The sequence below is a fragment of the Pleurodeles waltl genome, chromosome 12 (genome assembly GCF_031143425.1).
Source record: "Pleurodeles waltl isolate 20211129_DDA chromosome 12, aPleWal1.hap1.20221129, whole genome shotgun sequence".
NCBI lineage: Eukaryota > Metazoa > Chordata > Amphibia > Caudata > Salamandridae > Pleurodeles > Pleurodeles waltl.
This window is the reverse complement of record NC_090451.1, coordinates 306,907,646-306,933,425: the sequence shown is the minus strand read 5'-3', so window position 1 is coordinate 306,933,425 and position 25,780 is coordinate 306,907,646. Positions and strand designations below refer to the sequence as shown.

General features: G+C 48.0%; 1 protein-coding gene across 8 annotated transcripts in view; it reads left to right on the top strand.

Moving 5' to 3' along the window:
* Nucleotides 1–25,780, top strand: part of CHD9 (chromodomain helicase DNA binding protein 9) — a 1,629,153-nt gene that overhangs the window by 1,387,977 nt on the left and 215,396 nt on the right. For all 8 annotated transcript variants that reach the window (XM_069216350.1, XM_069216347.1, XM_069216351.1 and 5 more), the window contains one exon: nucleotides 16,524–16,663. In XM_069216350.1, the coding sequence (XP_069072451.1) occupies nucleotides 16,524–16,663 (140 nt within the window). The remainder of the gene's footprint in view (nucleotides 1–16,523; nucleotides 16,664–25,780) is intronic.

The following is a 25,780-nucleotide window of genomic DNA, read 5'->3' as shown; positions in this document are numbered from 1 at the left end:
TGCGACTGCCTGGAACAAAGAACCTGATGCCTGGACCAAGCACTGCACCCGCAGCCCCCAGGACCAGAAGGAACCAGCTCCAGTGTATGTGCCCTGCCTGCACTGCTAGAGTGACCACGAGTCCCTTCATTGATTCCTGTTGAACACCCAATGCCTGCTAAGCACACTGCACCCGGCCGCCCCTGTGCCACTGAGGGGTGTGTTTTGTGTGCCTATTTGTGTCCCGACTCCCCCCTCCCCCTTTCCAGTCCTCTACAAAAACCCCCCTGGTCTGTCCTCCGAAGACGCAGGTACTTAGCTGTGGGCAGACTGGGACTGGAGCACCCCTGTTCTCGGTAGGCGCCTAGGTGTTTTGGGCCCTCCTTTGACCTCTGCACCTGACCGGCCCTGTGTTGCTGGTGCAGTGACTTTGGGGTTGCCTTGAACCCCCAACGGTGGGCTGCCTATGCCCAGGAAACTGAACTTGTAAGTCCTTTACTTACCTCAGAAACTTACCTTTCTTACCTCCACCAGGAACTGTTGATTTTTGCACAGTGTCCACTTTTAAAATAGCTTATTGCCATTTTAACTAAAACTGTGAATGTTACTGCTGTAATTCAAAGTTCCTTACTCACCTGTGTGGAGTACCTTCCATTTTATGTATTTACTTCAAATCTTGAATCTTGTGGTTCTAAAATAAATTAAGAAAATATATTTTTCTATGTATAAACTCCTATTGGCCTGGAGTAAGTCTTTGAGTGTGTGTTCCTCATTTATTGCCTGTGTGTCTACAACAAATGCTTAACACTACCCTCTGATAAGCCTACTGCTCGACCACACTACCACAAAATAGAGCATTAGAATTATCTAATTTTGCCACTATCAGCCTCTAAGTGGAACCCTTGGACTCTGCACACTCTCTCTCACTTTGAGATGGTATATATAGTGCCAACTTCCTACGTTGGTGGCAGTGGTGGGATCTAAGACTTTGCATTTGCTGGACTACTCAGCCAATACCTGACCACACAACTAAATTCCAAAAATTGTCATTAGAAACTGATTTTTGAAATTTGAGCTATTTTTCTAAATTTATAAAAGTCCTGCTGGGGTCTTGTGTAAGTCCCTGTTTAAAAGTTTGTAAAAGTTTGGATTTAAGTTAGAGTGGCTGAACTTGGCCTCCACCAACAAGGAGACCTAAGTAAACCACAGTACCCCGCCCTATCTGACATTTAGATGCCTTGGTAAAAATGCCTGCTGTTTGCAGGGCCTGCAAAACCCTCTTCGGGTGGACCGTGTGACCCTGCCAGTTGGAGCTAAAGACCGCAATTTAATCAAGATAAGCTGCACTGAAGGACTCCAAGCCAGCAAGGACTTGATTCACCTACCTTTGGAAGCTGGCAGGGGCATTCTTTAAGCCAAAGGACATCACAGTAAACTGGTAGTGCCCATCGGATGTAGAGAATGCTGTTTTCTCTTTTGCTCCAGGTGCCATTTTTATTTGCTAGTACCCTGCTGTCAAGTCCAAGGTACTTAAGTATTTGGCAGGACCTAATTTGTCTATTAGCTCATCTGCCCTTAGGATAGGGTGAGCATCTGTCTTGGTGACAGAGTTGAGCCCTCTGTAGTCCACACAAAACCTCATCTCTCTTGCCATCTTTTGTGTGAGGTTTGGGGACCAAGACCACTGGGCTAGCCCAGGTACTGTCTGAGTGCTCAATCACTCCCAACTCCAGCATCTTTTGGACTTCCACGTTGATGCTTTCCTTGACTTGGTAGGACTGTCTGAGTATTTTATTCTTGACAGGCATACTGTCCCTTGTGTCCACATCATGGGTACACATGGGTATCTGACCAGGGGTCAAAGAAAAGACCTCAGCAAACTGCTGGAGGACTAGCCTGCAGTCAGCCTGCTGTTGGCCAGAGAGGGTGTCTGAATAAATCACTACATCTACTGAGCCATCTTTAGGGTCAGTTGGAGAGGAGATCAGGGAGAGGTTCACTCTCTGCTTCCTGGTCCTCATCTGTAACTATTAACATGTTTACATCTGCCCTATCATGAAAGAGTTTGAGGTGGTTCACATGGATCACCCTCTTTGAGGGTCCTGCTAGCGCCTAGGTCTACCATGTAGGAGACCTGACTCTTTTTCTCAAGTACTGGGTAAGGGCCACTCCATCTGTCCTGACATGCCCTGGGAGCCACAGGCTCCAGAACCCAGACTTTCTGCCCTGGCTGAAACTCAACCATAGTAGCCTTTTGGTCATACCACAACTTCTGGAGTTGTTGGCTGCCCTTAATGTTTTTGCTTGCCTTTTTCATGTACTATGCCATCCTTGAACATAGGCCTAGTACATAGTCCACCACATCTTGTTTAGGCTCATGGAGAGGTCTTTCCCAGCCTTCTTTTACAAGTGCCAGTGGTCCCCTAACAGGATGGCCAAACAGAAGCTCAATGGGGGAAAACCTTACTCCCTTCTGTGGCACCTCTCTGTAGGCGAAAAGCAGGCATGGAAAGAGGACATTCCATCTCCTTTTGAGTTTTTCAGGGAGCCCCATGATGATGCCCTTCAATGTCTTGTTAAATCTCTCCACGTGACCATTGGTTTGTGGATGGTATGGTGTGGTGAACTTATAAGTCACCCCACACTCATTCCAAATGTGCTTTAGTAAGCTGACATGAAAATGGTACCTCTGTCAGAAACCACCTCCTTAGAAAATCCCACTCTTGTAAAAATACCAATAAGTGCTTTGGCTACTGCAGGGGAAGTAGTGGACCTAAGGGGAATTGCCTCAGGGTACCTGGTAGCATGACCCACTACTTCTAGGATATACTGGCTCCCTGATGCTGTGGGAGGTTCAAGTGGACCCACTATATCCACTCACTCTCTCTCATAGGGGACCCCCACCACTGGAAGTGAAATGTGGGGGCCCTTTGGATGGCCACCTGTCTTACCACTGGTTTGACAGGTGACGCAGGAGGTGCAAAACTCCTTTACCTTTTGGGACATATTGGGCCAGTAGAAATGGTTGACTAATCTCTCCCATGTCTTATTTTGTCCCAAATGCCCCACAAGGGGAATGTCATGGGCTAAGGTCAGAATGAACTCCCTAAATTCCTGAGGCACTACCACTCTCCTAGTGGCACCAGGTTTGGGATCTCTTGCCTCAGTGTAAAGGAGTCCATCTTCCCAATCGACCCTGTGGGTTCCATTGACAGTTCCTTTTTCTTGCTCAGCTGCTTGCTGTCTTAGGCCTTCAAAAGAGGGCCAAGTTTCTTGCCCCTTACACAGCTGTTCCCTTGAGGGTCCCCCTGGGCCCAAGAGCTCAACCTGGTAAGGCTCCAGCTCCATGAACTCAGTTCCCTCATGGGATAGAACATCTTCCTGGGAAGAGAGGTTCTGTTTCTTGTACTGTGTTGAAGCTGGTTCCCCAGTCTTCTTTCCTTTTCTCTTGAAAGGTTGGGCCATTATTCCAGATTCCAACACTTCTTTTTTACCCTGAGCCCTGCTCTGTGTCCTTGTCTTTACACACACCAGTTCAGGGATACCCAGCATGGCTGCATGGGTTTTGAGCTCTACTTCAGCCCATGCTGAGTACTCCAGATCATTCCCTAGCAGACATTCTACTGGAATTGCAGAGGAGACTACCACCTGTTTCAGGCCAGTGACCCCTCCTCATTCTAAAGTTACCATTGCCATGGGATGGACTTTAGTTTGATTGTCAGCATTAGTGACTGGATATGTCCGTCCAGCCAGGGACTGTCCTGGGGAAACCAGTTTCTCTGTCACCATTGTGACACTGGCACATGTATCCCTCAGGGCTTCTACTCTAGTCCCATTGATTAAGAGCTGCTGCCTGTATATTAGCACATTAGGCAGCCAGGCAGCAAGTGTGGGTAAATCCACCTCACCCTCAGAGACTAATGTAGCTTCAGTGTGAACCCTGATTTCCTCTGAGCACACTGTTGGTCCCACCTGGAGACTGTCTATTCCAGTTCTAACTGGAGTAGTACTTGTTGTGGGACTTTTCTTGGTACAGGTCTTGTCTCCAGTTTGGTGTCTTTGCTGACTACAGATTCGACACCAGGCTTTCTTGGGATCAAAGTTTTTACCCTTTTACCCATTTGAGGATTGTGAAGAGGCTTGGGGCCCACCCTCCTAAGCAGGTTTTTGGGGCCGTGTTGAAGACTCTCTAACCTTTTCCCTTGAATGTCTCAACACTCTTCCCTTGGGGAGGCTTTGTGACACCTTTTTTTTGGTCACCCCCTGTAGAAGTCTTGGTCACCCTAGTCTTGACCCAATGGTCTGCCTTCTTTCCCAATTCTTGGGGAGAAATTGGACCTAGGTCTACCAGATGTTGATGCAGTTTGTCATTGAAACAATTACTTAATAGATGTTCTTTCATAGACAAGTTTTACAGCCCATCATAATCATTTACACCACTGCCAGTTGTCCAACCATCTAGTGTTTTGACTGAGAAGTCAACAAAATCAACCGAGGTCTGGCTCGAGGATTTTTGAGCCCCCCTGAACCTAATCCTGTACTCCTCCGTTGAGAATCCAAAGCCCTCAATCAGGGTAGCCTTCATGAGGTCATAGGATTCTGCATCTTTACAAGAGAGTGTGAGGAGTCTATCCCTACACTTTCCAGTGAACATTTCCCAAAGGAGAGCACCCCAGTGAGATGTGTTTACTTTTCTAGTTGCACAAGCCCTCTCAAAAGCTGTGAACCATTTGGTGATGTCATCACCATATTCATATTTTGTTACAATCCCTTTGTGGATTTTTAGGATGTCAGTATTCTCTCTGACCCTAGTTATGTTGCTGCCACCATTGATGGGAGCTAAACCCATCTCTTGTTTTTCCCTTTCTATGGCTAGGAGCTGCTTCTCCAAAGCAAATCTTTTGGCCATCCTGGCTAACAGGAGGTCATCTTCATTGAGGCTGCCCTCAATGCTTCCAGAGGTACTGGTCTCCCCTGTGGAACAACCAGTCTCTCTGACTATAATTTGTGGAGGGAGGGTTTGAGGAACCCTGTTCTCCCTGGTTAGGACAGGAGGGGCGGAAATCATCTTCCTGTTCACTAACTTCCCCATCTGAGGGATTATCCTCAGAGGGGTGGACCCTAGTGAACTCTGCCAAAAGCTCCTGAAGCTTTACTTTGGTAGGGTTGGACCCAATTTGTATCTTTTTAATTTTACAGAGACCTTAACTCTGACATCTCTAGATGCAGGTAAGGGGTGAGGTTGAGTTCATCACCATCTCCTCTGTATTAGACATTATCACTCTAAAAGTTTGGATTACTTTTTAAGAATCTAAAAACTACTTCTAGAACTAAAATCCAAACTTTTACATTCCAAAAGAAATGCTAACAGGGACTTACAAAACAAGGCCTTAGCAGGACTTTTAAATAAAATTAGAAAAATAGTTCAAATTGCAAAAATCAGTTTCTAATGACAATTTTTGGAATTTAGTTGTGTGATCAGGTATTGGCTGAGTAGTCCAGCAAACGCAAAGTCTTAGACCCCACCGCTGATCCACCAATGTAGGAAGTTGGCTCTGTATATACTATCTCAAAGTGAGAGATAGTTTGCACAGAGTCCAAGGGTTTCCCTTAGAGGTTGATAGTGGCAAAATTAGATAATACTAATGCCCTATTTTGTGGTAGTGTGGTCGAGCAGTATGCTTATCGGAGGGTAGTGTTAACCATTTGTTGTACACACACAGGCAATAAATGAGGAACACACACTCAAAGACTTAACTCCAGGTTTATAGATTTTATATAGAAAAGGTATATTTTCTTGATTTATTTTAGAACCACAAGATTCAAGATTTGAAGTAAATACATAAAATGCAAGGTACTCCACACAGGTAAGTAAGGAACTTTGAATTAAAGCAGTAGTACACAAAGTATAGGTTAAAATGGCAATAAGCTATTTTGAAAGTGGACACCGTGCAAAAATCAACAGTTCGGGGGGAAGGTAAGTGGTTAAGTTTCTGAGGTAAGTAATCACTTACAAGTTCAGCCTCCTGGGCATAGGCAGCCCACCGTTGGGAGTTCAAGGCAACCCCAAAGTCACGGCACCAGCAACACAGGGCCGGTCAGGTGCAGAGGTCAAAGGAGGGCCCAAAACATATAGGAGCTTATGGAGAACAGGGGTACTCCGGTTCCAGTCTGCTGGCAGGTAAGTACCTGCATCCTCGGGAAGCAGACCAGGGGAGTTTTGTAGAGCACTGGGGGGGACACAAACAGGCACACAAAACACACCCTCAGTGGCACAGGGGCGGCCGGGTGCAGTGTGCAAAGTTGGCGTCGGGTTTCCTATAGGAAGCAGTGGAGGGACCTGGGGTTCATTTAGGCGATGCAGGCAGGGGGGCTTCTCGGGCCAGCCACCGACTGGGCTAGGAAGAGGACCGCTTGCTGGTCACTCCGGCACTGGAGGTTGGTTCCTCTAGGTCCTGGGGGCTGCGGGTGCAGTGCTTGGTCCAGGCGTCGGGTTCCTTGTTATCAGGCAGTCGCGGTCGGGGGATCTTCTGGATCCTCTCTGCAGGCGTCGTTGTGGGGGGGAAGTGGAGGTCATCTCAGGTTACTCACGTAGTTGCAGTCGCCTGGGAGTCCTCTCTGCGGTGTTAGTTCTCTGGAGCTCGAGCCGAGAGCGTCGGATGCAGTGTGAAGTCTCACGCTTCTTTGTTGCAAAGATGTTGCTGTTGTTGAACAGTGCCGCTGTTCTCAGGAGTTTCTTGGTCCTTCTGGTTCAGGGCAGTCCTCTGAGTCCTCCGAGGTCGCTGGTCCCTGTTGCATGCATCGCTGTGCAGGTTCTTTGAGTCTGGGGACAGACCGGTAGTGCTGGGGACAAGTCAGTTGGGGTCTCCATCGTCTCTGCGGGGCTTTCAGGTCAGCGGTCCTTCTCTGTGTTGGTTGCAGGAATCCGATTTCCTGGGTTCAGGGTCGCCCCTAAATACAAAATTTAGGGGTGTGTTTAGGTCAGGAGAGCAGTAGCCAATGGCTACTGTCCTGGAGGGTGGCTACACCCTCTTTGTGCCTCCTCCCTGAGCGGAGGGGGGAACATCCCTGATCCTATTGGGGGAATCCTCCAATCTCAAGATGGAGGATTTCTAAAGCCAGGGGTCACCTCAGCTCAGGACACCTTAGAGCCTGTCCTGACTGGTGGGTGACTCCTCCTTGTTTTTCTCATTATCCTCTCCTGCCTTGCCACCAAAAGGGGGGGCAGTGGCCGGAGGGGCAGGCATCTCCACTAGCTGGGATGCCCTGGGGTGCTGTAACAAAAGGCATGAGCCTTTGAGGCTCACCGCCAGGTGTTACAGTTCCTGCAGGGGGAGGTGAGAAGCACCTCCACCCAGTACAGGCTGTGTTCCTTGCCACAGAGTGACAATGGCACTCAACCCATGTTGCCAGAGACTCGTCTGGTTGTGGCAGGCTGGCAGAAACTGGTCAGCCTAGCACTAGGAGTCAGACTGGTTCATGGGGCAACCCTAGGATGCCCACTGGGTGTATTTTACATTAAATCCCACACTGGCATCAGTTTGCATTTATTGTGCTGAGAAGTTTGATACCAAACTTCCCAGATTTCAGTGTAGCCATTATGGAACTGTGGAGTTCGTGTTTGACAAACTCCCAGACCATGTACTCTTAATGGGTACCCTGCACTTACAATGTCTAAGGTTTTGCTTAGACACTGTAGGGGCATAGTGCTCATGCACATATACCCTCATCTGTGTTATAGTACACCCTACCCCTTCCTTAGGGCTGTAAGGCCTGCTAGAGGGGTGACTTACCTATGCCACAGGCAGTGAGAGGTGGGCTTGCCACTCTGAGGGGAGTGCCATGTCGACTTAGTCTTTTTATTCCCACTAGTGCACACAAGCTGGCAAGCATTGTGTCTGTGCTGAGTGAGGGGTCCCCAGGGTAGCATAAGACACGCTGCAGTCCTTAGAGACCTTCCCTGGCATTAGGGCCCTTGGTATCAGGGGTACCATTTACAAGGGACTTATCTGTGTGCCATGGATGTGCCAATTGTGGAGATAAAGGTACAGTTTAGGTAAATAACACTGGTGCTTGGGCCTGGTTAGTAGGGTCCCAGCACACTTTCAATCATAACTGGCATCAACACTAGGGGGTAATGCCAAGAAAGCATTTCGTTACACAGAGTAAAAGCGCATTTGAGTAAAAGTATTACTTCCAAAAGTGTTGATACATTGCACAGTACTTTGCCATATTCTGTGTTGAAACATTATGTAAACAAAGAAAATATTTTTCTGGACATTGGTCTTGAGTTCCTTCTTGAGTTTGTCTCATTTATTGACTCTGTGTGCAACAAATGCTTAGGACTACCCTCTGATAAGCCTAACCGCTCACCCACACTATCACATAAAAATCTTTTGGCATTATTACTTTTACCCCTGAGAACCAGCAAGGGTCGTGTACTATATCAGTGTAGCCATTATGGAACTGTGGAGTTTGTGTTTGACAAACTCCCAGACCATGTACTCTTTATGGGTACCCTGCACTTACAATGTCTAAGGTTTTGCTTAGACACTGTAGGGGCATAGTGCTCATGCACATGTGTACTATCTGAATAGTTTACCCCTATATCTGGTACATTACATTGATAGCCAGCTTCCTACAACCTGTTTTACTTTTTCATATTTGTGGTGGCATAAATAGTACAGCAGTCCACGACAGACACTTTAACTTACAGGTCCTAGGTACCCCTTGTAGTATATACTAGGGACTTAAACGTGAGGTAAACTATATCTTTTTAGTATAAGCCAATCACCATGTACATTTTTATTTGGAACACATGTTATTGATTTTCTCTTACTGTAACCAAATAAACATCAGGCTATAGAAAGAAACATGCAAACTTAGACATGAACTCAAGAAATCAACATACATCAGGTATCTATGTCCCCTCCCCACTGCCCCCCCCCCCCATTGCCCCCAGCCCCAAACCCAAAAAGGACCTGCATTGCTCATATAATAACTAGAGCATAATCACCCCATGCCAAACTTTTTATTTCTTCCTGCAGGCATGCAGTAGTGTTGCAGGTTGGTGCCAGCACTATGCCCCTGTAATCGGCCCACCGCTGGCAAATTTGCTTGTGCTTTTGCAGGCAGCCTCTGTCCTGGAATACAGGTAGTTCTAATCCCATACAGAAGTCTAGCCCCCTCTTCCACGTATTCAAGGAGGGTGCAATTGGCTATTTCAGGCCTGCACTGTTTCTCTTTTGGCCATGGTAAGACCTAAAAAGAGAAGCGCCTGTTTGTATCTGTTATCGCCTATCCCCTCTGCAATATGTAGCATGGTGAGTTTAGAATCCATTGGGATGTCCCATGAGAGCACCTCGCAAAGGAAGTGTAGGAAGCTGGATCTGTATATACTACATCAAAATGAGATACAGTGTGCACAGAGGCCAGAGGTTCCCCAAGAGGCTTGACAGAGGCAATAATAGATAATACTAATGCTCTATTTGTAGTAGTGTGGTCGAGCAGTTAGGCTTATCAGTGGGTAGTGTTAGTAGGCATTTGTTGTACACACACCATCAATAAGTGAAAACACACACTCAGTGACTTACCTCCAGACCAATAGGTTTTTGTTTAGAAAAATATACTTTTCTTTATTTCTAGAACCACAAGATTTATTTGGCAGGTAAGTACATCAAATGAAAGGTACTTTGCATAGTAATACTTAGAACTTTGAATGGAATCAACAATGTACACAGTTTTCTCTAGAATGGCAAAAAGCTATTTTAAAAGTGGACACTGCAATTTTCAGTAGTTCCTGGGGGAGGTAAGTAAAGTGAAGCTTTTGAGATAAGTAACAAACATACGGGTTCAGTCTCCTGGGCATAGGTAGCCCACCATTGGGGGTTCAAGATAACCCTAACACCCAATAACACGGGGCCAGTCAGGTGCAGAGGTCAAACAGGAGCCAAAATAACATGGGTGCATGTGGAAACAAGGGGGGGGTACTCTGGTTCTGGTCTGCTCGCAGGTAAGTACCTGTGTTGTTGGAGGGCAGACCAGGGCGGTTTGAAGGAGCACTTGAGGGTCCCCAAGTAGGCACTGGAACCACACCCTCTGCGGCACAGGGGCGGCCAGGTGTAGTGTGTTAAAACGGCATCGGGTTCTCTATAGAACTCTATGGAGGGACTCTGGGGTCAATTAGGCGCCTCAGGGAGGGCACGAGGGCTTCTCGGGCAAGCCACAGACTGGGCAAGGATGAGGGACGCCTGCTGGTCGTTGCTGCACCAGTGCTCAGTTTCTCTCGGGCCTGGGGGCACTGGGTACAGTGCTTCACCAGGTGACGGATATCTTGGTCCCGGACAGTTGCGGTCAGGGAGGGTCTCTGGATTCCCTCCACAGGTGTCGTTGTGGGGGTCTGGAGAGGTCAGCCCCGGATGGACATGAAGTCTTAATCGCCGAGGGATCCCCTATGGTTCCTCTGGACACAGGCCAGGGGCGTCGGGTGCAGAGGAGTTTAGACTCAAGCTTCTTGAGTGAGGTGGGAATCCCTTTAAAGATGGTTTCTTTGTCTTCTTTTTGGACAGGTCCGCTGCCCACAGGAGTTTCTTGGTCCTCGGTGAGGCAGGTAGTCCCCTGAAGGCTTTTTCTCTTGCAGCTTTTTGAAGCAGGAGACGGGCCGGTAGGGCTGGAGCCGAGTCAGTTGTTGTGTCCTCTTCTCTGCAGGGTGTCCTTCTCTTCTCTGCTGTGTTTTTCAGCTCAGCGGCCCTTCTACTTTCATGAGGTTGTCAGGAATCTGAAGAGCTAGGTTCAGGTTGCCCCTAAACACTAAATTTAGGGGTGTGTTAGGGCTAGGGGGCAGTAGCCAATGGCTACTGTCCCTAAGGGGGGGCATGTACCTATCCCTATTGGTCCTAATCCTCCAAAGCAAGATGGAGGATTTCTCAAGGAGGGGGTCACTTCAGCTCTGGATACCTTAGGGGTGGTCCTGGCTGAGGAAGTGACTCCTCCTTGTTTTTCCACATTATTCCTCTGGACTTGCTGCCAAAAGGTGAGGGCTTGTCCGGCGGGGCGGGCATCTCCACTGGCAGGAGTAAAACACGGCTTGAGCCTTTGAGGCTCACCACCAGGTGTTACAGTTCCTGCAGGGGGAGGTGTGAAGCACCTTCACCCAGGACAGGCTCTGTTTCTGACAATAGAGTGCACAAAGCCACTCACCCTATGTGGTCAAAAGCATGTCTGGAAGGGGCAGGCTGGCACAGACTGGTCAATCTTACAGTAGCAGTTTGGCTAACATACAGGGGGCATCTCTAAGATGCCTTCTGTGTGCATTTTTCAATAAATCCCACACTGGCATCAGTGTGGGTTTATTGTGCTGAGAAGTTTGATACCAAACCTCCCAGTATTCAGTGTAGCCATTATGGAATTGTGGAGTTTGTTTTTGACAAACTCCCAGACCCTGTACTCAGTATGGCTACCCTGCACTTATAATGTCTAAGAATTGACTTAGACACTGTAGGGGCATGGTGTTCACGCAACCATACCCTTACCTGTGGTATAATGCACCCTGCCTTAGGGCTGTAAGGCCTGCTAGAGGGGTGACTTACCTATGCCACAGGCAGTGGTTTGTTGTCTTTTCTCCCACTAGCTCACACAAGCTGCAAGGCAGTGTACTGAGTGAGGGGTCCCTGAGGGTGGCACAATACATACTGCAGCACTTAGGGACCTTCTCTTGCCACAGGGCCCTTGGTACCAGGGGTACCTTTTACAAGGGACTTAACTGTGTGCCAGGGCTGTGCCAATTGTGGAAACAAAGGTACAGTTTTAGAGAAAGAACACTGATGTTGGGGCCTGGTTAACAGGATCCCAGCACACTTCCAATCAAAGCTGGCATCAACACTTGGCAAAAAGTGGGGGGTGACCATGTCAACAGTGGCATTTTCCTACATGCTGCCAGTCACTCTCTGCCAAAAATGGGTCAGTGAGTAGCAGTCTCACACAGTGTTTATGAATGTGCCTTCCCCCTCGTCTCATCTGAGGAACTTTGAGGATTCTTCCACCCCCATGCGTCACAGTCAGCGTCCAGTGTAATATGCCCTGTGGAGATATTTAAATTTTAAAAGGTGCAGTCTGGCCGAAATGGCAGCCTCCTGAGATGTCCGCAACACCTCTGACCAATCATCATCGTCTAATGGGCCAAGGTCTTGTTCCTAAGGCTGCCAGAGAGCTGTAAGTGTATGTGACCCATGAATTATTACGGAGCGGTATAATGTGGATATTTAATGTTCCCGCAAGTCGCCGCAAGGAGCATACAGTCCAAGGGGTTAAAGTCTTGTAGAGCATCTGAGTGCCTGATGTAGGACATTATGGCGTGTTGCAGCTATAGGTAACGATGAAATTGGCTACGATGTAGTTGGTAGTCCAGTCGGAGCTCCAGAAATGACTTCAGCACTGTCTGTCATGATATCCCTCAAGGTCTAAATGCCTATCAAGTCCCGCCTTGCAACGCCTCCCAAATTGGCCAGGTGGCACAGGGCTGAACTATGCCACAAAGGAGTGTATTCTGTGAGTCTGCCCCACAAGCCCCAATGTCTCCGGGTAGATCGACATTTTTATGGGTCAGCGCACACGCACGGTTCCTGATTAGCAGGACTCAGTGCATTTCAGAGCCATTAAACCAGTCCCTACTAGTCACAATGGGGGCAAAAATTGGGTAAAAACTGAAAAAGCTTGTTTCCGCACAGATCAACTCCAAAGAGCAGAAAATGCAGCCATCAGATCTGTCATGGACCTTAATAAATGAGAGCATGCATCTCTGATGGGAGCAGACCACATCTGAACTAAACTTACAAGACTTTCTTTAAAAGGACTTCAGTGTCCAGTCTTGCTGACACAAAAACATTGATCACAAAGACTCTCTATTAGTCATATGTTAAAATGGAAAAAACACTGCCAAAGTTGCAACTAGTAAAAGCATTATAAAACACAAAACTTTTGTAAGTGTAGGTATGTATATATGTATTTGTCATGCTACATTTCACCGCTCTATCTGTGGGCTAGTGTAGGTAGCTGGCCTGGTGTGTGGTAGACACCTATGGTGTTGGCACCTTATACTTGGTCCTGGCAACCCTGATTAGTAAGTGTTACATTGTCTAGGAAGCCATGGCTCTCTAGTGGTAGCTGTGGTGAGCAGCCAAGACTTATCTAGGAGGAGTGTGAAGTACTTGCAATACCAAAGTAATCCCATAGTAACTTATCACACATGAAAAGAACCACAATGTTCAAGGTAGTTTATTATAGTAACACTGAACTAGAATACTATAGCCAATATCCCCTCATTGGAGGTAAGAGCACACCGAATATACACAGATAAATACTAAGAATTAGCATAAAAACATTAGAAATAGCAAGGGCCCTGTAGAGGGGCCAAACCATATACTGAAATAGTGGAATGCGTGAATGGGTCCCCCTTCAGAGGATATGGAGTAGTTATCCAAGGGCTGGGAGAGTATGTAACCCCAAGAGGTGAGTATCTAGAAGACCCCCAGTGACCAGGAGAGCAGAGGTAAGTTACCTGGCTGTCCCATTGGTTAACATGGGGACTTAGAATTGAAACACTGCAAGAACAGGACCAGACCGGTGGAACCCAGCGGTGGATTCCAGATGAAGAGGACCTGTAAAAGAAAGGGACAAAGTCCAGTCTACACAGGAGTGTCCCGGTGGGGCAGGAGGCAATGCCCACCCTTCTGTGGGTAAAGATCTGGGACGACGGTGATGGGTAAAGACCAGCTGCGGAGTCCAGGAGCTTCAGAGGAGTCCCTGAAGTAGGAGTTGTCCCTCAACGGTCGCCGGAATACTGATCGTTCAGTGGTCAGGAGGACCACCAACAAGTAAATGCAATTTGGAGCTGAAGAGGATTTGCAGCGCTGGGGAGGGACCTGCAAGATCCTGGGGACTCGACACTTGGAGGAGAGTCCGGATTGACCCCAAGAAGACCGGAGAGCCAGCAGAAGCAGTCGGAGCCCCCAGGAGCAACCCACTGGCAGCAGGCAGAATAAGTTGCAGTGAGGCCCAGGTAGAACACCTGAAGAGGAGTACTGTGTCACTGGAGCAACAGAGAGGAGACTGTCTTTGCAGAGGTCAAGTGGGGGGAGGGGCTACTTGGAGCCTGAAGATCCCTCAGAGCAGGAGTCAACAAGCCTTTGTTGCTGCAACAGTGTAGGTGCACAGGGATTCCATCCTGGAGGAAGAGGCAAAGGCTCACCGATTCCCTAGTTGGACAGAAGAGACAGAGGACCCCTCAGAACCACAACCTGTGTTAGAGAATCTTCGCAGATCCAGAAGACAGCAGATCACAGCAGCCAGACATGTTTTCCTTAGTTGCCTGCAGATGCAGAGGAGTGACTCCTTCACTCCAAGGAACATTCCTTCTTGCTTCTTTGGTGCAGCTGAAGTCTTCCGACCCTAGAGGATGCACAGCTGTGGAGATTTTGCACAGTGCTGACAGGAGCACAGAAACAATGTTGCAGACAGGTTTGGTTCCTGTGTAGTTCAGCAGAGGTTCTAGTAGCCAGGAGCAGAGGAAGTTGTTGCAGAAGAGTCCTGCTGGTGGCAGTAGCAGCTCACGCTAAGCATAAGGGGCGGAGCAACGCGCACAGGTGGGAGAACAATTAAATTAAGTTTAAAAAAAGTAAAAGGAAAAAAACACTTACTTTATTGCCGCGTGCTGCTCCGCTCCTCCGTCTCCTTGCTGCAGGCAGGCACAGGCTCCCAGCTTCCCCTGCGCTAATCCCGGCGGTGCTTAGAATAGAGTTAGGATCGTCTGGAAGCGCCCAGCCCTCCCAGGCAGACTGGGAGACTGTACAGGCTCTCTGAGTGAACCCTATGCGCATGTGTTTGGCCAGCCTGAGACAGCCAGCCAAACACACATGCTCTCTGAGGGGGAGAGCTGTGCACTTCCCTCATTGCTCATAACCCCTGTGGCACCGCCCCTTTTCCCGAAAAACAATCATAAACACAGAATATAATAGTTTTTTGGGAAAAGGTTTGCCACTGCGCGGGGCGATGCTCCTCTGCCCTTATAGAGTAGCCACCCGTGCCTGGTGGATTCTTGCACGCTGAATCTGGTGACCTACCCACAAGGGAGCCCTTGATGGCCAAAAAGGGGCTTGGTCACTTTTCAAGGTGACCAACTATCAGAGGGGTCACTGATGTCATCTGCCTAACCTGACCACTCAGATGCTCCCAGGGGCCTCTGCCCATCTTAGTTTCAAGATGGCAGAATCAAGTGGCCACTTAGAGGAGCTCTGGGCACCACACCTGGGGTGGTGTTGGATAGGGGAGGGGCCTTTGTGTAGTTTTGCAGCAGAGCAGAGACCGGTGGTCCCTGGACTGTTGCAAACCAGATTATGCTTCAAGGGCACTAAATCTGCCATTCAAAGCAATCCAGGTGCTTGGGGAGGCTACCCCTCCCCAGCCTTGTACCACCTATTTCCAAGGGAGAGGAGGTTGCGCCCCTCTACCATAGGAAATCCTTTGTTCTGCCTTCTCCTGCAAGCAGCTGGTGGCCAAAGTCCTGGCTGGAGGGAGGGGGTAAGGGGGGGGGGGGGGGGGGAGCTGCAGCAGCATGGGCTGCTCGCAGAACCTGGAAGACCAGTCGGAGCAATAATGGGGAGGTCCTCTAAGGAGCCCCCAGAGTGCATGGAGTTATACCACCAATTCTGGCATCAGTACTGGGATATGATTCGGACATCTTTGATACTAAACATGCCTAGGTTTGGACTGTGGCCAGTAGATAGCTAAAGTGGCTTCACTGCATGAAGTCCAGTGAATTTGAAATGGAGTTCGTAGGGGCACCTCTTCTCATGCAGGGGTGCTCACACACACAGGGACCTGCACCCGCCCTTAAAGCTGGAAGGCCCTACCATAGGGTTGACTTACAGAGATCTGGTGTAGTGACCAGGAGTGAAACAGTGCATGCACCTTTTCACACAGGCTGCTAATGGCAGGCCTGCTGACATAGTTTGCATGGGCTCCCATGGGTGGCATATTACATGCTGCAGCCCATGGGGGATCCCTGGTGTACCAGTGCTTTGGGTATCTATGTACCTTATACTAGGGACTTACATGAGTATGCCAATTGTGGGGTGTGAATGGTACCAAGACAACCAAATTTAGAGGAGAGAGCACAAACACTGGGGTCCTGGTTAGAAGGATCCCAGTGACAACAGTCTAAGCAAACTGGCAACAGGCAAAAAGTGGGCGTAACATGCCAAAAAAGAGTGACTTTCTTGCAGCTAGTCATCTTTGTCCCTGCTTAAAATACAAGAAAAATAATTGGAGGGCATAGTTCCTTCTTCTGAAGGCAAGTATTGTAAAGGGAACAGTGTATGTGTGTGAACATGTGGGTTAAATTACTTCTCTTTGTTTATAGTGAGCAATTCTGTAGATGTCTGCTGCCTTGCAGTATGATGAGAATCATTAGCCATAGCAAATTGTAAATTAAAGATTACATTGGTTAAACATACTTTGCTTCCTTAATTTTGCTTCAATATTTTGACCAGATACCACCAGTCCATTAACAGGAAATGTTAATGGAACTATATTAGACAGCCGGCCCATAATTAAGAAGAGAAGAGGAAGGAGGAAGAATGTGGAGGGCATTGACATCCTGTTTATGAACCGAAATAAAGCTGCAAACCACGTAAGTAAACTGTCCATGTTTGTTTGAAAAAATAAGTTGCTTATTGCTTTATCATTTCTATGAGCAGATTCAACTTTCAAACATCTTGGTATCCATTTGAATTGATCCCAACTGTTGAACAGGCATATGTATGTCTAAGTCTAGAGATTTTGTAACTGTCACATGTGGTTGGGAAACATCTTTGGTGCCTTCTAGTAGGTGAAGGTCCCATAAATGACCTGAAGCAGTGGTGAGGGTTAGAGACCTCCCTCAGAAGACTGTTGAAGAATGATTATATTGTCCCTGGCAATCATCTTAACAAATGTATGTTCAATGGCATGTGTGACTGCTCCTTTTCGGTGATATTGCGCAATAGCATCGACTCCTTTGTTGGATTGTTTTCTCTCCACCATCTGGTCCGGACGTATATCTCTGAGCACCTTTCTCTTTTTGCTCCATTTTCATTACCTTTTTCTTCTGTCTGTCCTAAAATTAACGGTATTGTTTTTGATTGTTCTTTTCTACTATCTCAAACGCCCTTTCGAGCCTACCTCACTACGTGGCACCGACCAGCAGGCCGTGCTGATGGAACAAATGCTATTTTGATTCTGTTCTCTTTGCCACTCTAAATTCCCGCACATCAACCGACATCTGGTGTGTCACTCCCCGGACCATCAAGAAGCCACCTGTGAAGCCTGTAGATCTTTCCAGTCATAAAAGACACTTCCGGACTGGGAGGACTTGTCAACTAGAGTTGGTGCATAAGACCCCAGAAGACACTCCGGACATCTTCGAGGAGGAGCACACCCAGGAGGAACCCGAACAAGAAGAGGCTTTTTCCATCCAGGACTCTGACTCCGGCATTCAGTTGGAGATCAAAAGCCATGAGGTGATATTAGCACAACCTGTGAGTAGAGTGGCCCCTCCTGGCCCCGTCAAGTCTTCCAAAAAGCCTGTTACTGAGATGGCTGGACCGTAACTCCCACCAAGTCATGGCCTGCTCCTCAAACCAGGCTTGGATGCCCCACCCTCTGGCTTAGCACTGAAACCTGCCAAGACACTGTCTTTGGCATCGACCTCCTTTTCTTCGGGCAGAGACGTTGTGGCCCTTTTGATTTGAACCTCGGCACCGACAGCTTCGGCTTCAAGGCCAACTTCCACCCTCGCTTCAGCACCAACCGAAAGCTTTGGCCTAAAAATCCAGGGACTCCACCTCTTCGAAGCTTAAAGACTCTCGTCAGTCCTCAGCCACACCTTCCCCTGTGGAACCTATTTTGGAGACCATGGACGCTTGTCAGCGCCAACTCCACATCCAGGAGTGTACAGGGTGCATCATTGCTTCTCCCTTTTACTTTGAAATACAAACCTACTTTTCAGGAGAACCTGAACACATCCCCTCCAAAGAGGGCCAACGGACAAGGCTACCACTATACACAAGCCTCTTCCTCCTCCTCTTCTCCAACACCTGCTTCTCCTCTACCCCCTTATTCATCTGCATCTCCACTGTAGGAGATTTCACACTACAAGGTTCCCCGCTATTCACAGGGGTGATTTTGATGGAACACAACAGGTCCCAGATCTGTGCGATACATATGACCTTGATCACATGTTATCCACAGACACAGATCTGTACTCCGCACGATCCTCACACCAAGAGGTTCTTCCTCCTACCAGCATGAGATAGTCCACTTTTCACGGTGTCGAGATTCACAGGGACCTCATTGACCAAGACTTTTTATTTGGTACCCTAACATCAACACCTAAGGATATCCATTTCCTCCCCATGCTCCTTGGCATGCTTCGTCATGCCAACAAAATCGTTAAGGAACCCCTCCTTGCAGAAACCTCCATCTTGTTTTGGGGGAGGATAGCTGCAGGAAGCTGGCTCTGTATATACTATATCAAAATGAGATATAGTGTGCACAGAGTCCAGGGGTTCCCCAAGAGGCTTGACAGAGGCAATACTAGATAATACTAATGCTCTATATGTGGTAGTGTGGGCAAGCAGTTAGGCTTATCAGAGGGCAGTGTTAAGCATTGGTTGTACATACACAAGCAATAAGTGAAAACACACACTCAATGACTTAAACTCCAGACCAATAGCTTTTTATATAGAAAAATATTATTTTGTTAATTTATGTTCGATGGCATCTGTCGCTGTAGATACGCATGTTCTGCAATAGCTCGCCATCTGGTGTTGGGCCGGAGTGTTACAAGTTGTTTTTCTTCGAAGAAGTCTTTCGAGTCACGGGACCGAGTGACTCCTCCTTTTGTCTCCATTGCGCATGGGCGTCGACTCCATCTTCGATTGTTTTTTTTCCGCCATCGGGTTCGGACGTGTTCCTGTCGCTCCGAGTTTCGGAACGGAAAATTAGCTAATTTCGGAAGATTTTCGTCGGTATTGTTGCGTTCGGGATCGGCGTACTTAGATTCCACACCGCATCGAAGATCGAAGAGCTCCGGTGCCCTTCGGGGTAGTTTTTCGATCCCCCGTCGGGGCCTGGTCGGCCCGACCGCGTGCTGAAGAACGCCGATGGAACGGACCCCGTTCCGTTACTGCCCCAAATGCCACAATAAATACCCCTACACAGACCAACACTTGGTCTGCAACCTGTGCCTGTCACCTGAGCACAGCGAAGACACCTGCGAGGCCTGTCGTGCGTTCCGGTCCCGAAAAACACTCCGAGACCGTCGAGCCAGAAGACTTCAGATGGCGTCCGCACCGACAGCCCAACAGGAGTTCGAGGAACAGGAAGAGGAAGGTACCTTCTCGATCCAAGACTCAGACTCCGAAGGATTCGACGATACACAAACCGTGAGTAAGACGTCGAAAACCACACAGAGACACATTTACAAGGCCCAGGGGACGCCACTGCCATCCGGCCATGGCTCCACCCATAAATTCGGTGACCGACCGTCGGCACCGAAAAAGGCCCAAACAGTGCCGAGGTCGTCCGACTCCGGTCGAGACACCGGCACGCAGCCTTCTCGGGACCGAGAAAGTGCTGGAGACAAGCCTCGACACCGAGATGCCGGTGTGGACACGGCTCGACGCCGAGACAGCGGCACCGAAGCAGATCGACGCCGAGAGGTTTCGGCCCCGAAAAAGAAAAAAGTCACCTCGGAGCCGAAAAAACACGCAGACAAGGTTTCGATGCTGAAACAAACTGCAAGCGACCCAGCTCCAGGCTCTTATACAGAAGAGCACTCGCTAACCTCCCAAATGCAAAAGCATAGGTTTGAGGAAGAGCTACAAGCAACTGATGTGGACCATACGCAAAAGCGTATCTTCATACAGCAGGGGACAGGAAAAATAAGCACCCTTCCCCCTATTAGGAGAAAGAGAAGGTTGGAGTTCCAGACTGAACAGACACCACAACCAAAAGTGGTGAAAAGAGTTACCCCACCACCCTCTCCTCAGCCCGTGATTAACGTCTCACCAGCACAAACTCCATCACTCTCCCCAGCTCACACCACCATGAGCCAGGGTGACCAAGATCAGGACGCATGGGACCTATACGACGCCCCAGTGTCAGATAATAGTCCAGAGGCATACCCTACAAAGCCATCTCCACCAGAGGACAGCACCGCGTATTCTCAAGTGGTGGCTAGAGCAGCACAATTCCACAACGTAAGCCTCCACTCAGAACAGGTCGAGGATGATTTTTTATTCAACACACTCTCCTCCACCCACAGCTCGTACCAAAGCCTGCCTATGCTCCCTGGTATGCTCCGGCACGCAAAAGACATCTTTAAGGAGCCGGTCAAAAGTAGGGCAATCACACCAAGGGTGGAAAAAAAGTATAAGGCGCCTCCTACAGACCCGGTTTTCATCACTACACAGCTGCCACCAGACTCTGTCGTTGTAGGAGCAGCTAGGAAGAGGGCCAACTCTCACACATCTGGAGATGCACCACCCCCAGATAAAGAAAGCCGCAAGTTCGATGCAGCTGGTAAAAGAGTCGCAGCACAAGCTGCAAACCAGTGGCGCATCGCGAACTCCCAGGCACTACTTGCGCGCTATGACAGAGCCCACTGGGACGAGATGCAACATCTCATTGAACATCTGCCCAAGGACTTACAAAATAGGGCAAAACAAGTGGTTGAGGAGGGACAGGCCATTTCCAACAACCAGATCCGCTCCTCCATGGACGCTGCAGATACAGCTGCACGGACAATTAATACATCTGTAACTATCAGAAGGCATGCATGGCTCCGAACGTCTGGATTTAAACCAGAGATTCAACAAGCAGTTCTCAATATGCCTTTTAATGAAAAAGAACTGTTCGGTCCAGAAGTGGACACAGCGATTGAGAAACTCAAAAAAGATACGGACACTGCCAAAGCCATGGGCGCACTCTACTCCCCGCAGAGCAGAGGGAATTACAGCACATTCCGTAAAACGCCCTTTCGAGGGGGGTTTCGGGGTCAGAGCACACAAGCCAGCACCTCACAAGCAACACCGTCCAGTTACCAGGGACAGTATAGAGGAGGTTTTCGGGGACAATATAAAGGAGGGCAATTCCCTAGAAATAGAGGAAGATTTCAAAGCCCCAAAACCCCTACTACTAAACAGTGACTCACATGTCACTCACCCCCTCCACACAACACCAGTGGGGTGAAGAATAGGTCATTATTACAAAGCATGGGAGGAAATCACTACAGACACTTGGGTTCTAGCAATTATCCAGCATGGTTATTGCATAGAATTTCTACAATTCCCTCCAAACATACCACCAAAAGCACAAAATTTAACAACACACCATTCCAATCTCCTGGAGATAGAAGTGCAGGCACTATTGCAAAAGAATGCAATCAAATTAGTGCCAAACACACAAATAAACACAGGAGTTTACTCACTGTACTTTCTGATACCAAAGAAGGACAAAACGCTGAGACCAATCCTAGACCTCAGAGTAGTGAACACTTTCATCAAATCGGACCACTTCCACATGGTCACACTACAAGAAGTATTGCCATTGCTAAAACTACACGACTACATGGCAACTTTAGACCTCAAGGACGCTTATTTCCATATACCAATACACCCATCGCACAGGAAATACCTAAGGTTTGTATTCAAAGGAATACATTACCAATTCAAGGTACTGCCTTTCGGATTAACAACCGCACCAAGAGTCTTTACCAAATGCCTAGCGGTAGTCGCTGCACACATAAGAAGGCAGCAAATACATGTGTTCCCATATTTGGACGACTGTCTAATCAAGGCCCATTCGTTCATAGAGTGCTCAAATCACACAAATCAGATCATACAAACCCTCTTCAAACTCGGGTTCACCGTCAACTTTACAAAATCCAACATTCTGCCGCGCAAGGTACAACAATACCTAGGAGCCATAATAGACACATCAAAGGGAGTAGCCACTCCAAGTCCACAAAGAATTCGAAATTTCAACACCATCATACAACGCATGTATCCAACACAAAAGATACAAGCAAAGATGGTATTACAACTCCTAGGCATGATGTCTTCATGCATAGCCATTGTCCCAAACGCAAGACTGCACATGAGGCCCTTACAACAATGCCTAGCATCACAGTGGTCTCAAGCACAGGGTCACCTTCTAGATCTGGTGTTAATAGACCGCCAAACTTACCTCTCGCTTCTGTGGTGGAACAACATAAATTTAAACCAGGGGCGGCCTTTCCAAGACCCAGTGCCACAATACGTAATAACAACAGATGCTTCCATGACAGGGTGGGGAGCACACCTCGATCAACACAGCATACAAGGACAATGGAACGTACATCAATCAAAACTGCATATCAATCACCTAGAACTTCTAGCAGTTTTTCAAGCACTAAAAGCTTTCCAACCAATAATAGTTCACAAATACATTCTCGTCAAAACAGACAACATGACAACAATGTATTATCTAAACAAGCAGGGGGGAACGCACTCCACGCAGTTAAGCCTGCTAGCACAAAAGATTTGGCGTTGGGCAATTCACAACCAAATTCGCCTAATAGCACAATTTATACCAGGGATCCAAAATCAACTCGCAGACAATCTCTCTCGAGATCACCAACAGGTCCACGAATGGGAGATTCACCCCCAAATTCTGAACACTTATTTCAAACTCTGGGGAACACCTCAGATAGACTTGTTTGCGACAAGGGAGAACGCAAAATGCCAAAACTTCGCATCCAGATACCCACACGAACAATCCCAAGGCAATGCCCTATGGATGAACTGGTCAGGGATATTTGCTTACGCTTTTCCTCCTCTCCCTCTCCTTCCTTACCTGGTAAACAAACTCAGTCAAAGCAAACTCAAACTCATATTGATAGCACCAACTTGGGCAAGGCAACCCTGGTACACAACGCTGCTAGACCTATCAGTAGTACCCTGCATCAAATTGCCCAACAGGCCAGATCTGTTGACACAGCACAATCAAAAGATCAGACACCCAGATCCAGCATCGCTGAATCTAGCAATCTGGCTCCTGAAATCCTAGAATTCGGGCACTTACAACTTACCCAAGAATGTATGGAAGTCATAAAACAAGCTAGAAGGCCATCCACCAGGCACTGCTATGCAAGTAAATGGAAGAGGTTTGTTTGCTACTGCCATATTAATCAAATACAACCATTACACACAACTCCAGAACATGTAGTGGGTTACTTGCTTCACTTACAAAAATCTAACCTGGCTTTCTCTTCCATTAAAATACACCTTGCAGCAATATCTGCATACCTGCAGACTACCTATTCAACTTCACTATATAAGATACCAGTCATTAAAGCATTCATGGAGGGCCTTAGGAGAATTATACCACCAAGAACACCACCTGTTCCTTCATGGAACCTAAATGTTGTCCTAACTAGACTTATGGGTCCACCTTTTGAACCCATGCACTCCTGCGACATACAGTTCCTAACCTGGAAGGTGGCATTTCTCATCGCCATTACTTCCCTAAGAAGAGTAAGCGAGATTCAGGCGTTTACAATACAGGAACCTTTTATACAACTACACAAAAATAAAGTCGTCCTAAGGACCAATCCTAAATTTTTGCCAAAGGTTATTTCACCGTTCCATCTAAATCAAACAGTGGAACTTCCAGTGTTTTTTCCACAGCCAGATACCGTAGCGGAAAGGGCACTACATACATTAGATGTCAAAAGAGCATTGATGTATTACATTGACAGAACAAAAAACATCAGAAAGACTAAACAACTATTTATTGCATTTCAAAAACCTCATGCAGGAAACCCAATATCAAAACAAGGTATAGCCAGATGGATAGTTAAATGCATCCAAATCTGCTACCTTAAAGCTAAACGACAGCTGCCCATTACACCAAGGGCACACTCAACCAGAAAGAAAGGTGCTACCATGGCCTTTCTAGGAAACATCCCAATGCAAGAAATATGTAAGGCAGCCACATGGTCTACGCCTCACACATTCACCAAGCACTACTGTGTAGACGTGTTATCCGCACAACAAGCCACAGTAGGTCAAGCCGTATTAAGAACATTATTTCACACTACTTCCACTCCTACAGGCTGATCCACCGCTTTTGGGGAAATAACTGCTTACTAGTCTATGCAGAACATGCGTATCTACAGCGACAGATGCCATCGAACTGAAAATGTCACTTACCCAGTGTACATCTGTTCGTGGCATCAGTCGCAGTAGATTCGCATGTGCCCACCCGCCTCCCCGGGAGCCTGTAGCAGTTTGGAAGTTACCTTCAATTATTTATATATGTATCATCTCAACCTTAAATAAGTGCATACTTAGTCACTCCATTGCATGGGCACTATTACTACAAATCAACTCCTACCTCACCCTCTGCGGGGAAAAACAATCGAAGATGGAGTCGACGCCCATGCGCAATGGAGACAAAAGGAGGAGTCACTCGGTCCCGTGACTCGAAAGACTTCTTCGAAGAAAAACAACTTGTAACACTCCGGCCCAACACCAGATGGCGAGCTATTGCAGAACATGCGAATCTACTGCGACTGATGCCACGAACAGATGTACACTGGGTAAGTGACATTTTCATTTTAGAACCACAAGATTCATTTAGCAGGTAAGTACGTGAAATGAAAGGTACTTTGCATAATAATAGTTGAGACTTTGAATAGATTCAATATTGTACACAGTTTTCCTTAAAATGGCAAAAAGCTATTTTAAAAGTGGACACTGTGCAATTTTCAACAGTTCCTGGGGGAGATAAGTACAATACACTTTCGGAGGTAAGTACCACACTTACGGGTTCAATCTCCTGGGCAAAGGTAGTCCACCGTTAGGGGTTCAAGGCAACCCCAAACACCCAACAACACAGGGCCGGTCAGGTGCAGAGGTCAAACAGGAGCCAAAATAATGTGGGAGCGCCTTTGGCGATAGGGGGTACTCCGGATCCAGTCTGCTGGCAGGTAAGTACCCGCATTCTCAGAGGGCAGACCAGGAGGGTTTGGAGGAGTAATGGAGGGGCCCCAAGTAGGCACAAAAACCACACCCTCAGCGGCAGGGGGGCGACGGGGTGCAGTGTGCCAACAGGGCATTGGGTTCTCAATAGAACTCTATGGAGGGACCCGGGGGTCACTTAGGCGCTGCAGGCAGGCACAGGGGGGCCTCTCAGGCAAGCCCCCGACTAGGCAAGGGTGAGGGCTGCCTGCTTGTCGTTGCTGCACCGGTGGTCGGTTTCTCACAGGCCTGGGGGCTGTGGATGCAGTGCTTCTTTCTGGCTTCGGATATCTTTGTCCCGGGCAGTCAGAGGGGTCCTCTGGATTCCCTCTGCAGTCATTGTCGTACAGGGAGGTCAGCCCAGGGTGAACACGTCATCGGAGTTGCCTAGAGGTCCTCTCTGAATAGTTGGTTTCTCTGGACATGGGCCGGGGGCTTCGGGTGCAGAGTGTTGGGGACTTGCTCTCCTAGAGTGAGGTGGGAGTCCCTTTAAAGATGGTTTCTTCTTTCTTGGTTGGACAGGTCCGCTGTCCACTGTAGTTCTTGATCCTTCCTGAGTGCAGGGCAGTCCTCTGAGTCGACAGAGTTCGCTGGGCCTGCAGGATGCGTCACTGTGGTGCAGGTTCTCTGAAATAGGAGACAGGCTGGTAGGGCTGGGGCCAAAGCAGTTGTTGTCTTCCTTCTTCTCTGTGGGGTTTTTCAAG